Source organism: Folsomia candida, unplaced genomic scaffold (genome assembly GCF_002217175.1).
Source record: "Folsomia candida strain VU population unplaced genomic scaffold, ASM221717v1 Fcan01_Sc014, whole genome shotgun sequence".
Taxonomy (NCBI): domain Eukaryota; kingdom Metazoa; phylum Arthropoda; class Collembola; order Entomobryomorpha; family Isotomidae; genus Folsomia; species Folsomia candida.
The window spans coordinates 973956-991677 of NW_019091206.1; the positions used below are offsets into that span (position 1 = coordinate 973956).

At 36.3% G+C, this 17722-nt stretch overlaps 1 protein-coding gene across 1 annotated transcript; it reads right to left on the reverse strand.

Moving 5' to 3' along the window:
• Positions 1-761: 761 nt before the first annotated feature.
• Positions 762-1890, reverse strand: LOC110856063 (RNA exonuclease 4). The gene is made up of 2 exons (XM_022104505.1): positions 1351-1890; positions 762-1274 (listed from the first exon to the last, which is right to left on the reverse strand). Exons 1-2 carry the CDS (start codon positions 1888-1890, stop codon positions 762-764), a joined length of 1053 nt encoding a protein of 350 aa, XP_021960197.1.
• Between the last annotated feature and the right edge of the window lie 15832 nt (positions 1891-17722).

Consider the following 17722-nt stretch of genomic DNA (forward strand, 5'->3'; position numbering starts at 1 on the left):
TGACTAGTAATCATATTTCAGCTAATTGTAGTTCATTATAACAAATATTGTGTTCATTTTGATGTGTTGTATGTGAAATCCGCGATTATCACTTGTGACACTACCCTTGTAAATCCCAACTTTGAACCCCGCTCATGCCAAAAGTATAAACTTATAGCAGAATTTTTTTTTATCAAAATAATTCTAATTTTTTGAACTTTTTTTTAGTACTTACCAGGAATGGATATTATGGGGAATAACAGAGATATAGAGAACACATGATATCCTTACGGGAAAGTTGAAAATGCGCGTGGCCACAAAAAGTTCAATCCGTCGCACGGTGAGACGGGGACTCATGTTCAAGCCCCCGAGTAGATGACGTAGGACGAGGAGAAAATTCTGCTGAATTTAACGTTCAAATAGAAAACAAACGGTGGGAGTATGCAGATTCAAATATGTCTGATGATGACATAATTCAACGATATGGAACGCCAGAATTCATAGATGATGATGACATGGATTTGGACTCGCAATTATCGCTAAACTCGGAGGAAGAACTAGATCATAATAGGACAGATTTACAATCACATGACAATGGAATCAGTGCAGTCGCTGTTGGTAATTGACACTGGAACACTTTCATGACACAGGAACAATACCTTTTTTTTACCTTATTGCAGTCAGCAGTGACAATTCATCTCGTACGAAAGTTGGTAAATTGCTTGGGCGAGCGAGAGATCTTATTTGGAGTAATTTTGATACAAAATACAATGGCCATAAAGTTATCTCCAATAAATGCAAGATATGTAAAGTTGCTGTGAGTGCAAGAGCAAAGAGAATGAAAAGTCATGTGATGACCTGCAGTTGTCGGACCTGTTTATCATACATTCCTCTTTAGCCAGGTTTTGATAAATTCTAAATAATTTCATCGTATAGATGGCATCCTTCTCAGCACTGTGCACTCCGTCTTGAATATCGGTGTGAAAGTAGTGGAGAACTAATCTGCGTAAGATAATTGGTTGCATGACGGGGTATCCGTGATTATCTTCTCCAGTTTTTTGAAGAAACTTGTGTTGAATATCAAAGGTGTCATAGTCTCCAGTTATTAACCCAAATGCTTTGAAGTCACCATGCCCGGCCTGTGTGATAATTAATGATCCTTCGAAATGAGACACTACTTGATCCCTTATTTCATTGAAATTGTTCCCGTTTTCTAGGTCAAATTTTTTAAATCCAGTGATAGCAACATGAGCATAATCCGTCAAGAAACTCCCTGGAGCATGTTGAATTTTTTCCTGGTGGAGTGGAAAAGATATATATTAATCTGAAAGTCGCGAATAGAAAAAGCCAAATTCTATATGAATGAGTTACCGATAGTATAATTCCACCCTCGTAATCTACTAGAGCCACTGTTCCAAGCGAATTCTTTTGGTTTCCAATTGGTTGAATAAGTGTAACCATCTCTGTGTCAAAAGCAATAATGTTACTTTCTGCATACACTTCCCACCAAAACACTTTTCTCGGCGATGATAACAGAGAAGACGATGCGACAGGAACAATGGGAGCAGACGATGGTGACACAGGAACAGACGACGCTGACACAGGAACACACGATGGTGACACAGGAACAGACGACGCTGACACATTAACACACGATGGTGACACAGGAACAGACGACGCTGACACAGGAACACACGATGATGACACAGATGATGACGCAAGGAGCTTCCGCCGTATTTTTTGACCAAGACGAGGAATGGGCCTGCTTCGCTTCTGTGCTGTGTTGACCAGTTTCTGAACGATCTTTAGCTCGCCTGGCGAACAGCAAGCTAAAATTTCACGTACGAAGTCCATTCGAGATTTTTCGTCCGTTCCCCTCATCCAGTTAAATGCCTCGTTTGGGTATGACATTTTTCCCAGTTTGACTAAAAAACTATAAAAAAAGAGAAGTAATTGTTAATCCTCACCCTTTATATCATGCAAAATTTTGGGGGCATAAATTTACCTTATCGATAAGTGTTTGATGGTGGAGGAAGGAATTGTTGTTGAAGTATTTAAATTGACTATTTATGTTGTGTCAGTAGTCCAAGCTGTTGGACCGACCACCCTGTTGTGAGTACACTTCGCGGCATGCATTTGTCGCAGAATGCCCCATTTTTTGCATTTTGGCCACTTTCGACCATTTGCCACCTATTTTGATAAGTGGTCAAAAGCCGCTTTTGACCGGCGGTCTGGCCAATCCGGTTATTGCCAAGCGAAACACTGATTAAAGTATTTACATAAAGTATTATGCATATTTGCATATTTTGGCGACTTTACTGAAATATATAAACATTGAGAATAATATTACTAAACAATCAGGTGGGAAATTTGGCCAATCTGTTCACACAGGACGTTTCAATTTATATAAACTATCTTCATAGTTGCCACATGTCTATCTTGTTAAATGCATTTTTCGTCAAAAGGAGGAGGAAACGGCGAAAATTATGGGATTTCCAAACATATTTGGTTAATTTGCCCCCTTTCCTCCGTGTTTTAACTATTTGTTGGATTATTTTTGATGTTTATTTACGTAATGGACCCCTGTGTGTCGATATTAATTTGAAATTTTAAGGAATCATCCGACAAAAGAAAATAACAAATAAAATTGGGTCCTTGGCTGCAAATTTTGAGAAGTTTTTTTTAACATAACGCACGAATTTATTCCAATTAATTAAGTTAAATCATCAATTACATATCATTAATTTTAAAAATATTGAGGCGACGTCTTCTCGACAACGCTTTGCATATTTTGGCCGTCATGGGTAGGAACTAAGCCAGTGCTTGTCTCCTGCATCTTCTTGCCTCTTAAAATGTTACAAATTTTGGTTATGTTGGACAGTTTCGTAATTCATAATTCGTAAAATATCATTAATCAATTTGAGAGGATATCAAGCTGTGAACGTGACTTAAAGTGTTTTATTTGAGTAAATTTTACGCCAAAAGTTACATTGAAAATAGTTCAAATCAAAATTTTCTGGTTCTGGATCAAATCAAAATTTTCTTCAGTCATTACGGACTTTGGTCTGCCTGTTCTTTTTTTGTCCAGAACCGATCCAGTGTCACGATATCTCTTCCTTATCCGGTAAATTGTTGTTCTGTTTGGGGGAGCGGTGAGAAATGGCCAGTTGCGAATTATTTGTGCAATATCCCCGTTAAGCCTAACAAATTCGTCATTGACCCAGATTCTCTCTTCTAAAGTCAACTGACGTGGTGCCATTATTAAAACTGATAAAAAAATTCAATTACGACAGGGAAAACTGATTACATTTAGGTGAATTTTAATAATCAGGCTGAAAATTATAATTTGGTGAAGTTAAGAGGCAAAACTTCGGTAACTAATGGAGATTTAGGGGCTTTTCCCATTGAAAAATTTTCCATTGTTGCGCGACATTCTAACCACCCTGTACATATTTTGCACGAAATACTGCAAAACTTAAAACTTATACATATATGGTGTTTACCAGGTTTCAAAACTCAAACTGAATCGGATCAAAATACAAATGTTGAAAATTTTGGATTGTTTTCATTTCTGAATTAAAATTTGCATAACTTGGACGATTTTAGTGAAATTTTCGAACTTTGACAAAAAAATAAATACGGTACAAGGTTTAGAATGGCTGTTGGTGTATTTTAGTAGGTCGATTCACGCAAAACATTATAGTAATTTGAATCCGTCGATTTTTTAAAAGTAATTTTTAAATTTTTTTACCAAACAACGCGACGCCCTATTTACTAATTCGTAATCTTACAAAAGTTTGTCAAAAGATCATCCCTCAATTTTTTAAAAGATTTTTGTAAATATTTGCGTCTAAGTTTTAGAATTTTACAGAATTTAGGAAGGACTGCGTGTATGTTTTGACTTTAGCCAGTCGTCGTAACCTCTTAAAACTTGTAAATATAAAAATGTTCCAAATAAAATTCTTTAAAAAAAGGGATATCGGTTTACAAATATTTGTAAGATTATAAATTACAATAATGTCGCCAGGATTCGGAAAAACCCGGGGTTTTACTCTGAAAACAACTTCCCCGGTTTTTTTTTATGGCTATCTCTATTAATGAGTAGACTGGTCACCCCACATAGTACATACCCCGGGGTTTTACTGGGTTTTACTGGGTTTTACTGGGTTTTGGGGATTTACTGGGTTTTACTCAATGTTTGGGGTGAAGTAATAAAACTTACAAACTTACAAAACCCTTTAACATAGTTAATTTATAGTTTATTAATTTACGACCCAGTAAAACCCAGTAAAACCAGGGGTCGGAATACCCTGTATGTCGCATTATATGGTAGAAGTGTGCAAAATAATTTTAAACCCTGACTACTATTCATCCGAGAAAAATGTGGCCCTAGAAATTCTGAAAGGTTACCTGGCGGAATTTGTCTATTTTTCTTATTTTATCAATTACAGAAATTTATTTCAGTGTCAAAATTCAAACGTTGCTACGATATTCCCTAAAATTACGATAGCTGCCAGGTAACCTTTTAGAGAAACTTGGCTCGGCGAAGGCCACATTTTTTTCGGACGAACAGTAATTTGAAATGAAGTTCTGCGTGAACTTATCGATCAGTCTTCAAATCATTAAGCAAAGGAGAATGTAATCTGTTTGTCTAATTATATTCTTAAAGTTTGTAAATTTCACGAAAATCGCCCAAGTTATGCAATTACTTTAGTTACTTAATATTTCAAAACACTTTAATCTGAATAGGTCTGCAAAAACAATGTGAGCCAATTTGCTTTCAAAATATTTGTAAAATTTGTAAGCTTACTGGATTTACGGATTTTACAAAGTTACAAAGGACTGCGTGAATTGCCTTGATTGCGCTGAATCGAATTGCTTAGAAAAATTGTCATGGTTGGTAACAAGTTTCACAAAAAATTGCTCCCGTATTTTCTGCACAGCCCCCTAAAAAACATGTAATGTCCCACGTTCTTGTTTGAGTACTGCTGATGGCCCCGATTTGCTTCCTGCCCGTTCTTCCCGAGGACCAGGCGTTTGATCTCGGACCAAATGGAGAGGCAGGCAATCAAAGCAAACCAGGATCGAATCAAATCACTCCAAACCACAAAAACCTACCAGAAAAAAATCCACGCAACTTCTGCCCAATTGCACTAAAGTTGTAAGGTTGGAAGGTTTCTTAAAATTGTGAAGGATTAGAAATTCGGGAAGAATTTGAGATCAGGAAATTTTACCGTGTAATTTGTCATCCAGAATTAGAATTTTAAAATAAATTCCCAGACCTGAGAAATGATTAAAGATGTGCTGATTTTGACGATGACCCATCAAAGTCCTACGTTAAATGAGTACAAAAATTTGTATCTTTCGGAAAAGTACTTATTTAATATTTCCAATTTTCAGAATAACAGACACCGCATTGCTTTAGTGGGGCGCCGTCCAGTATAAAGCTTAATGGCGAGTAGCATTTTTGAAGTTAAGGTGTTTTTTTTCGTTCGATTAGAATAGTTGATAGTTAACTGGATTTCCAAAAAGGATGAGTTTAATTAATTAATTAATTAAACTTGATTTTGCAATTAATTAGTATAATTTTTCACATATTCAGAACTAGCTAATAATCCCGTCTTCGCCGGGCCATGAATTTCACACTTCGAATGCCTGTCAGCAACGGAAGTAAATTAAATTAAGATAATTTGCGCAATCACCATAGCACACTGCACATCAAGAAAGAATCATAATGATTAGTGGTGGTAATCGATGCTCAAATGTACTTTTATACTATCCACTTACTGTATCAGCATATACCTAGTAAACCCATCCGCCCAGTACACACCTCAAGCCAGTAAACATATGTATAAGCCAAGTAAACCCACCAGCCAAGTAAACCCATCAGCCCAGTAAGTTCAGCAGGGTAGTAAACCCACCAGCCCAGCGTTGAATTGCCTGTCGTATTGCAACCTCTCTTGCTATGTATTTCAATACGACTTGCAATACAGCTTGTCAAGCTGGTTTAATTGTCAGTCGTGTTGCAAGACGACTTATAAGTCGTCTTGCTATTGAATTTCAAATCACCTTGCAAGTCGTTTCTTGCAATACGTCTTATCTAAGTCGTAAGCCAAGTAAACCACCGTAAAGCACCAGTAAACCCTTTATTATCCCATAAAACGCTACAGTCCAGTAAGCGTAGCATCCCAATAATCCCAGCACCTCACTAAATACGCAACCAAGCTGTCGTCATGTTGAAATGCCGGTCGTATTCGTAGACGACTTACAATTGCATTTCAAGTCGATTGTTGCCATACGTCTTGTCGTGGCATGTTTAAGTTGCAAGGCCAGATGACTTGCAAGACCATCTGCAAGATGAGTTGCGATTGCATTGCATATGCTCTTGCAATAGTCTAATCTTGCCGAATTTAGTCTTGCAAGTCTTCCTGCACTTCAACTTGAAACTACGAAGTGCAAGAGTCGAAGTGCAAGATGAGATGAAATGCAATTGCACTTCATCTTGCGCTTCGTCTTGCACTTCAACTTGAAACTACGAAGTGCAAGAGTCGAAGTGCAAGATGAGATGAAATGCAATTGCACTTCATCTTGCGCTTCGTCTTGCACTTCAACTTGAAACTACGAAGTGCAAGAGTCGAAGTGCAAGATGAGGTGAAATGCAATTGCACTTCATCTTGCACTTCGTCTTGCACTTCGACTTGCACTTGGACTTGAAACTACGAAGTGCAAGATGAGGTGAAATGCAATTGCACTTCATCTTGCACTTCGTCTTGCACTTCGACTTGCACTTGGACTTGAAACTACGAAGTGCAAGATGAGGTGAAATGCAATTGCACTTCATCCTGCACTTCGTCTTGCACTTCAACTTGCACTTCGATTTGAAACTACGAAGTGCAAGATGAGGTGAAATGCAATTGCACTTCATCTTGCACTTCGTCTTGCACTTCGACTTGCACTTCGACTTGCACTTCGATTTGAAACTACGAAGTGCAAGAGTCGAAGTGCAAGATGAGGTGAAATGCAATTGCACTTCATCTTGCACTTCAACTTGCACTTCGACTTGCACTTGGACTTGAAACTACGAAGTGCAAGATGAGGTGAAATGCAATTGCACTTCATCCTGCACTTCGTCTTGCACTTCAACTTGCACTTCGATTTGAAACTACGAAGTGCAAGATGAGGTGAAATGCAATTGCACTTCATCCTGCACTTCGTCTTGCACTTCAACTTGCACTTCGATTTGAAACTACGAAGTGCAAGAGTCGAAGTGCAAGATGAGGTGAAATTCAATTGCACCTCATCCTGCACTTCGTCTTGCACTTCGACTTGCACTTCGACTTGAAACTACGAAGTGCAAGTCGAAGTGCACAATGAAGTGCAATTGCATTTCACCTCATCTTGCACTTCGTCTTGCACTTCGACTTGAACCTACGAAGTGCAAGAGTCGAAGTGCAAGATGAGGTGAAATGCAATTGCACCTAATCTTGCACTTCGTCTTGAAACTACGAAGTGCAAGAGCATATGCAAGAGCTTGATAACCAATTTTCGGATAACACCTTTAACCTACCACAGATAACCAGAATAACCACCCCTAGATAACTACCTGCCAAGATAACCACCCACCAAGATAATCATCCATCAAGATAACCACCCACCAAGATAATCATCCATCAAGATAACCACCCACCAAGATAACCTTCCATCAAGATAACCACCCACCAAGATAATCATCCATCAAGATAAGTACCCACCAAGATAACCACCTTCTAATAACTCCACCTACAGGTAACTTCCCCTAAAGATAATCTCGCACAAACAAAATCCCGCAAAGATAACCCCTCACGTACCCCCCATCCTTAGACAATCACACAAAGAGGATTACCGTCAGATAACCACCATTAGATAATCACCCTTTGAAAACCATACGACACACCCCTCCTCCAACTTTTGAAACATGTTTTGTACTTGCTTTATTTTGAATTTTCGCGCATTTGAAACTTGACTTTCCCTACTTTCACTTCCGTCACGGACAAACTTCCGTCACAGACAAATTTACTTTCACTTCCGTTGCCAACAGACATTCTCGCTTATAATATAGATACTCTCTAGCCGTGTAGTGTAGAAATATTTAATTGATTCAATATTGTTTAAATTTAATCGTACAAATTCCCGTAAAATTTGTCCTCTTCGTTACTTGCAAATTTTATTGCAAATTGAACAAAAAATATACCAATTGATTTGCTCAAATGAATAGTTAATTAACTAACTAAATCCGGCAAGAATACTATTAATTAATAATTAATTGAGATAATTAATATTGTCTTATCTCAAAAACTTACTCGGCCAATTTTTCAATATCTACGTTGTTAAAAACTTTCATTTCCTCAAAATTTTATTATTCACGGCGTCCAACTAAACCAAATGACATAAAATCTCAACACAATTTTTAAATGGGTTCAAAATTTAATTATAATTGCTTATTTACTATATTTCGAAAGGTTACTCAATAAAATAACGATTTCCAGGTTATTTTCCCGAAATGAAAATTTCCTGTGTAATGTTGCCCGTTTTATTTGCATTTTGGTAACGATTCGAAAACAACATCTTGTGGAAAAATCTGTCCCTTTGAAACTTGTATGTTTACAACTTATCAAACCGCATTCTTGATCTTGTTTTCTTATTTTCTGCGTGACAGCAACAAAACTCAACATAAGCTCAAAACTATCAACTAACAATTATCATTACATATACTCTAAATATATTGAAGAAATTACCAATCCAATTAAATTGAAGGAATCGCTAAATTTCAACATGTAAAAGTATGTACGTATGCATGACAAACATTGTTCCAATTTTTACTAGTAATTATGCACCGTCAAGCGTAACAAGATCTTTTGTAAATCAAGCTTGATGTGAATAAATAATAATACTAATAATAATAATAATCTTGGTAAATATTTACATTTCGTTACCGTTTTCAACAACAAAATCTTTTTGAAGTTGTAACATTCCAATGGTTGCGTAAAACAAGAGAGAGATAAGATTCAACCGTTAAATATTTGCATCTTGTAGAAAACTACGTGCATAATTTCATTTGTATTACATAAATATATAGCAAATTTCCAATCTTCTTGCCTGGTTATAAACATTTGACAAAACTAAATTTGTTCGTTATTTACCGGAAGAGGAACTAGAAAATAAGCTCAAACAGGCACCACGGATCTGTTCAACTGTAAAGTTTATCAAAAAAACCAATACAAATCTTAATCGGCGTCGCAATTTGAATCCAAAAATTGTGATTTAATTTTTGAATCATGTTTTTCGCAGTTCCATCTCCGCCGTCGGATTTGAAAGCGGTGGTGTCCTCTCGACGGTCCATCCTCGTCTCGTCGCTTCCCCCAGCAAACCCCAACGGAAAAATCGTCAAATTCACCGTCTACAGCAGAATCACCGATGGGACCAAAGTGGTAAGAAATTTTCCGTAGAAATTCACACAGGTCTTAGTCTTGGTAACTTTGTAAATTCCGTAAAATTACAAACTTTAGCATAATTTTACAAAGATTGTTAAGAAAAATTAGGTCACAAATTTGTGAAAATTTACTCAGCTCAAGGATGTCTCTTTATTAAGTTTGTAAAATTATTTTGCAAAACTTGCAGATTTTACGAGTTATCTAATAATTACTGCGTCAATTGCCTCATAATCCACTTTATTAAATATTTAAAAACCCAAAATGATGCAGATTGGTACCTAAATTATTTTGTGAAATATGATACGCAATGAAGAAAAGGTTTCGTCGCTATTAATACGCATAAATAATTTTGATAAGTACATATCCACCGGCGGATACTCACCTAGACGTGAAGTTAATGAATTATTAACATTCATAAACAGTGGCATATTTTTCAATTAGTTTTCGAAAATAGTTTACAAGTTGCACAATGATAATTCATAATTCGCGATCATCATAAATTTTCTCTACGCTTAGTGACAACAATCTTCGTGCATCTAACTCGGAAATCTCAAACATTGACATCCCCAACATAACTTTTGAAAATTTTGAACACGATTTCCCTTGTGTTTCGTAAATCTGCCCAATCTGCTGCTAGGTTATTTCGCAAACCATTTTTGCAAAGCGAGTTGCGACATGAAATAAGGTGTTGACGTGAGTGACCACGCCTAATTCAATATCTGCAAATCTGCATTATACACGTAATTATACGTTACGAGGTTTCACTTACAATGACCATTTTGCAATTTAAGGAAAATAAGCTGGTATCGTTTCCGGACCTTCGCCTGGAGTGGGGTGGACTGAGGGAGGCCTCCACGTACGAGTTTTGGGTCAGCTGCACGACTCGAGTGGGGGTGGGCACGCCCACCAAAAGAATCAACGCCACCACACCCACAAACAATAAAGGTAACGGGTTAAATATTTGACATATTTGGTGTACAACATATGTATCTGTGTTAACTTACTGTTACTTACACACTTTGTGTTTGAGTTACACTTACTTAGTGACACTAAGTTAGTGTTACTCAAAACATTATCTCAATGTGAACCACAGTGTCAAATCTAAAATTTAGTAAAACAGTTAATAAATTAAACACTAAAGCGCAGAATGGCGTGCAACTTATACAAATTTATAAAACAAAGACAATACTTTACTCAAATTTTTGCAACCAAGTTAAACCATGCAAATTTTATACAGTATACCATACAAACTTTCACAAAATTGATATTAATCTCTGAAAAATAATTCGAAGCCTGATTTTCCCTTATAATCTTACCACCTTTGTGTAAATGGGGCCAATTAAGTTAACAATTTTACAAATATCCCGAATTAACTGTCATAAAATAATTATCCAATGCAAATTTTTCGGTCCAAAAACATAAGTAATATCCGAATTTCTTCAGACAGGCAGAGTGCAAAAATTATGTTATTGATTTTCAGAGAATTTTGACCTACATTAATTAAAATTAGGATATCTTGTTAAATACGACGCCTTGACAAAAAAAATCTATTACAAGTAGCTTTATGCATACTCTCTTAGAAAACTGGCATAAAATCATTACTGACCGGAGTGACCGGAGTACATGTAAATATGACCCTACCGGCACTGGTAATAAAGAGCATTACCGTTTAGTAATGTTGTGGCAACGAAAAATTTACCACTCAAAAACAAACTACTATCAAACCGGTATGAAGTGTATATCTGACCAGCTTTTTAGCAGTGTATGCATACAGACCCTCAGAGACGGGGAAAGTAATCAAGTTTTCAGTTTAATTGCTCATTTTGCCCCTCTTCGGAACTAATTACTCTTTCTCCCCCAACTTTATTCCTCCCATTAAATCCAAAAAAATCCAGTCTTCAGGTTGTAATTACTTTCACAACCAGATTGCAGCCCTGATCATAATTCCGGCAGAATTTAATATCTCTGGAATTTTTTAATATTTATTATCCCCAAGATTTCCTAATTGTTTTTCAGTTTCCGCGAAAATAGCGACTTTTTCTGGAACGGTGGAAATCCCATGGAAGAAAGAGCTAGGACTGGATTGCGTCGCGGTGGGTGTGCCGGAACCCACGGTCGAGTGGAGCTTTAACGGTGGTGGGGAAATCCACGGGGGAAACGGGAAACGAGAGGTGAGTACATACACAAAATTGGAAAAAGTTTCGAAATTTATTTGGAATGTTTCTTAACCATTTAAAGAGGACAAGTAAAAGTCATGATGTCCATAATTCGTGTCACCAGGCGACAGTAGAGTTACCTTAATTCGTGAGGGAGCTTCATTTCTAAGGGATCATTATTCGTAACCAAAAAGGCCAGTCAAATATGTTACTCCGTGGCAACATTTTCACAAAAAATTCTTAATTTTTAGCCCGACCCAAGGCTTATGTACCCGTGTTGTCCATCTGTACGATGATAACTCTTTTTAAAATTATCCGATCGACTTGATATTTTCCACACATATAGACCATCCAAATACACAACTCGAGTTCGAAGACTGGTTCGATCGGTCAAGTGGTTGGCCGGTAGGGGTCATATGGGTGTTGGGGGTCAAGGGTAACGAAAATTCAAAATTTGCGTGAAAGTTTATAATGACTTGCAATGGAAGAATATAACGTGGAATTGAATATATTTTTATCTTGAGGTACCCTATGGGGTAAATGCTAATCCTAAGTTATTTCTCGACTCCATACTAAATTTCAGCTGATTATATCAATTTTAAGAAATCGGTGTGGACCACCCCCTAGTGTCCCTCTGCAAATTTTTGTTCATATTTAACTTCCTATTATTTCATGAGAAGGCAGATCTCTGGTCCTAATTTCAGCTTTCCATGTTAATCCCTGAAAATTGGTGGGGGTCACCCCATAGGGTCCTTCCAGATGAAAATTTTCCAGATTCCAATGTATATTCTTCCATGAAGAGCCATAAGAAAACTAAATGCCAAATTTCAGAACGATATGACGATTTTGAAAAATCAGTTGGAGTCCCTTACCATAGGGTCCCTCAACATGAAAATTTTTCGAATTTGGGTTCATATCCTTCCTTTAGGACCCATTTACTACCTCTGCACCAAATTTCAGCTTTCTACGACAATTTCGAAATTTTGGTGCATAATACCCACCCACCCAGATGACCCCTACGGGTCATCCAGGGGACCGCTTTTGCCCATCTTCGAACTCGGTTCCTAACTTTGTCCAATATGCATCTAGTAAAAATTTCAAGTCAATCGGCCAACTCGTTCCAGAGTTATCGAAAGACAGACCGACGGACGGACGAACGGACATGACAATTACAGAAGCCCTGGTTCGGGCTAAAAACAAATGTCGACGTCACGAATTATGGCGAATTTGCCTAGGAACGACAAACGTCTACGTCACGAATTAAGGTAAGGTTTTCTGTGGCAACATATGTCATCGTCACGGGTTATGGAGCGGATTTTGGCGATGACATATGCCTTTGTCACGAATTATGGACAAATCGCCAAAGCGACATATGCCACTTTCACAGATTAAATGGTTAAGATACATTGTGTGGTCGACCTGAAAATTAAATTAACTCGGTTATTGCGACTAATTTATGTATGGTGCAATTTGGCCAGGAATGCGTGAGGTTTGCGACGAAGAATGAAAGTGCAAAATACAAAGTTCAGTCAGATTTTGACGCCCGTATAAAATAATAAAGATTTAGCAGCATGTTTAAAAATTAAAAGATAGCTAATTCTCGAAGATTGTGAGAATTTGGCACTCTTGAGTTTCGGAAATATTTGGCAATTTTTTTATAAGTAATAAAAATTCATACTACTTATTTTTATTTCTTGCAATATTTAACAATGTTCGAATTTTCGTTATTTATTAAAATCAAAGATGTTTAGTCATTACTTTTTTTAAAAATTAGAATCTATTCCTGATTAATCGTTATTTCAGACGCTTATTTTCTAAATTAAACTAATTAAATTAAATTAATGGGATTAAACAAACATACAAAAAAGCCAAACCAATTACACCTTTGCGATTCATTTTTTACAGAATTTTATAATCAAACTAACTATTTTTTTAGTTTTAAGAAACATGCTACAAATTCAGGTTATTTTCTTCGTGACATAATCCGCATAAAAAACATGCTATTATTATTACATTTTTTGCACACTTTGTGATTACGCAGTTAATTATATTTATTTATAAAAAAAACATGCTAAAATCCAGTTGATTTTATTATACATAATTTTTAGTGTCGAGTGACATAATTCTCACAAAAAAAGGTTGGTATTATTTTCATCACAAAATCTACGCGGTATGATTTCTCATCCTTTTTTGTCCCGTCGTTTTTTCCTCTATTTTCTGATTTATAGCGTCTTCCTTTCCAAACTTCCTCCCACTTTCCCATTTTCTGAATGAACCTTTGACGCTTTTTTTATGTGACGGACGTATCAACAAAAGTACGGATTTAGCAAACAAAAAGGGCACAACAATGACGCCAAAGTTGAGAAAGATCGTCTAAAAACTCAAATTCGTGCACGCATTATTGCATAAACTTTGGTCATACTCACATCAAATTTTGTTGTAATGTTGGTCTTGTAGAGTCCGTAAAGTCCGTAAACTTAAAAATTTTTATTAAAATTTTACCCATATTTCTGAGGAAAGCTAGCTTTCAAATTTTTGTAAATTGACTTCCAAACTTCTGTAAATTTGCTCCGATCAAGGGCGTCTCTTTATTTTGTAAGACCTGTAAAGTTGTTTTGCTAAATTTACAAATTTTGCAAAGTTTCCAAGGGATGCGTGAATTCCCTCTCTATTACTACATTCATAATTTTCGAAAAAAAATTTTGGTTAGGTTATTGAATGAAATTAAAAATTGAATTGAATGAAAATTGAATGAAATGAATTGAACATACATTCATATAGAAGATGCAGTGTATTAAGAATGCATAAGCCACGTTGAAAAGCCAGAACCAATAACAGAGGACGGCGTGGTTTTCGACCCCTCCCACCCATCGACAGCCAATCAGAAAAATTTTATAATTAAATATTATTTATTATGTCTTTTTTAAATTTTCGGAGTTCAACTTTGCCGAAAATGCACTAAATTGTACAGGTTGGACGCCAAAATCTAAACAAAAACATATATTTGTGATTGTTTACTAAGCTGAAAAAACTGAAAGGTTATAGGGAAAAAGTGCGAAAACCTCGCCGTCGTCTGCTATTGGCTCTCAACGTGGCTTACACTTCCTTATTGAGTTGAGTCTTCTAGGTTACCTTTAGGAGGCTTATCCACTTTTCTCTGAAATGAATGAAATTGAATTGAATCAAAATTCTACACTCTTAGCAACTTGGTAAAGAATTCCTAATAAGCGTCTTTACCGAGCTCTTGGTAATAACGCGTCCTACAAAAATTATACGGGATTATTACCGTATCAATACCAAACGGGTAACTAGCCTTCCACCGCAATGTTTTAAGTTATGTTTAAAATTTTGGTAATAAATTCCTACGAGCCGGTAATTATATCCTACAAATTTAGATAACACTCTTTACCATAATTTTAATAAAGTGTAGTACAAATTGTTTCCGTTGTGGTGCTGATGAGATCTACATTTTGGTGTAGTTTATTACCATGGAGGTAAGAATTTTAATACATTTGGTGTGAAATGTGAGACGCTAAACAGTGCGCATTTCTCAGTTTTAGTTTCCGCTCAGCTCAACTCAAGTCAACACGGCGAACCAATTCTGCCCGTGGGATAAAAATTGAAAAACTTCTGGAAATTATATATAATTGTTGGAAACAGGTGAGTATCAAATTATCATATGTAGGTGCCTTATCAAGATGGTGATCATCGAACGAGTAAATAATAATCTTATGCATTTATTTTTTCAGTGAAACAAAAACTCAAGTTGGAAATCGGAGCAGGTATTTTTCTGCAAGACGATCAGGAGGCGTAGATCGACTTTATTTTTAGTTTAAAGTTAAATACTCGGATTCTATGTTTGGTATTGCTAAAGTGAAAGATTTATATATACATGATTACTTTGAAACAATGCAAAATTGTAAAACAGTTGTTAATTATATAAGTGTACGGCAAAAGCTATAAAATATTTAGTTCGATTTAAATTTCATGTAAATATGTATGTATGTATGTATATAACTCAATAGTTTGCATTATTCTTAAGTTTTGTAATTATGTATTATATGTCAAAATTATTTTACAATAAATATAATTTAATGAAAGATTATTGTAAAGAAAACAAAAATCTATTCTTTTCGGTGGAAATCTGCACTACATTTGGTAATAATGGGGTATACGTAATACAAGCATTAATACCGGTATGAATAGCACACCGTGTACAAAATGGGGTGGTTTAGTACCAGGCGGTAGACATTTTACTACATATTGTAGTACATCTGTCATACATCATGGTATTAATTTTATCCGAAAAAGTGGTCTTTATTACCACTTCGGGTTAAATCAATTTCTTTACCAGCTGGTGGTTATTATTACCGTTTCTGCAGAGTCATATACGTGTGCATTTTGGTAATGATTTGGTGATGATTTTATTTAGAGTGTACATAAAATCTCTGCATTGTCGTACATCCATCTCAAAAAATTATTTGGTATAAAAAATGCCAAAATATATTATCTGTCGTTCAAGTCTGGCAAAAAAATTCAGAATCATTTCCTCACTTTGGCTTTAATACATATGTACACCCACTCCTGTTCAAATATTTAGTTTTCATTCAAAAGTAAGTCATCCCGATTTCTGACTAAAGATTTTCATTCATATTCATTCATTATCTTTCAAGTTCATTTAATTTCACTTAATCTTACTTCACCCCATGTATTAAGCATAGGGTGAAAAATGAAATGAGTGGAAAATCCTTTCATTCACAGCCATTCATCTGAAACGAGTAGTTTAGCTCGCATAAGCGAACCACTTTTATAAGCCCGTCTCAACCTGCCCAGTGGTGCGGGAGTCAAAAAAGCACATACACACACATCAAGTGGCTACTCTTTAGTTTCTCCCCCGGCAAACTTTTCATTTTCTCCCGTGATATTTTCCTCGGATCCGAATTTGACGGGTAGAATAGCAGCATGAAATAGATTTTTTAAGAGAAATCAAAAAAAGAGAAAGCAGCGGAAGGAAGTTGGTGATGATGACGACGAAGAGAAGGCTGTCGGATAATGATCATCATCAAAACGGTATTCCTTCAAAGGGAAAGGAAGTAGATTTCGGATCTTTGGATGGATTGCTAAGCTCCAGTGTTTCGTTTTAGATGTCCAAAAACGTGCAAAATTGTCCAAAATAATTTTAGACATCGTCAAAAATCGTACAACCAGGGTCCTTTGACTGTTTCCTTGGAGGATTTCTAGACAGACCTGTCTAGAAATCCTCCAAGGAAACAGTCAAAGGACCCTGCGTACAACATTGGGGCAAAAATGTTACAAGTTCCTCATAAACAACTTTTTTGCAGATATGTAATCTCCCATTAATTTGAGAATTTAGGTTGGTCCGTAATAAATTTGGAAAACCTTTTGTTTTAACATGTTTCTTTTTATGACAAATTAACAACTTTTTAAAACCATGCTGCTAAATTTTGCTGTGTATTTCACAGCATTTCGTAAAAGTTTAAAGAATTTATGGCTTTTACAATGTTACCAAGCCCTACGTGAATTGCCTCACGGTTTACTTACACACATAATCGTAAAATGTATACACATGATGCGTTTAGTTAAAAGAACGACTGTCATCTCGAAAGCTCGATAGCAAATTATGCAACCCAATCTTAAATGTTTATCAGAAAAATATTCAAATTTTAATCCATATTTTTTCGAATCCCACTCTTCTAAAGGTACAACCGGGTCCTGGCGGAAATAAGAAACTAGTCGTGAAAGGCGTCGGAGTGGAAGACGGTGGAAATTACACCTGCACAGCCACCAACTCGCACGGGAGTGAGAGCGTGGTTTACGCAGTGAAAGTGCAAACCCCGCCGGAAGCACCAATCCTCCAAGTCATCGAGGTCGCATACACGTCCTTAAAGGTCGCCTGGTCTACACCACACTCGGGCGGGAGCCAGGTCAAAGGTCAGATGCCGATATTGCTAGAAATTGGCAAAATTTTTCGGAAACAAAAAATCCTGCAAACGAAAATCATTTTTTTAATATTTGGACGCCATTATTTAATTTATCTTTCTTTCCCTATTTAAGATACAATTAGATCAGTGTTTCACTTGCCACAATTTGCGAAAT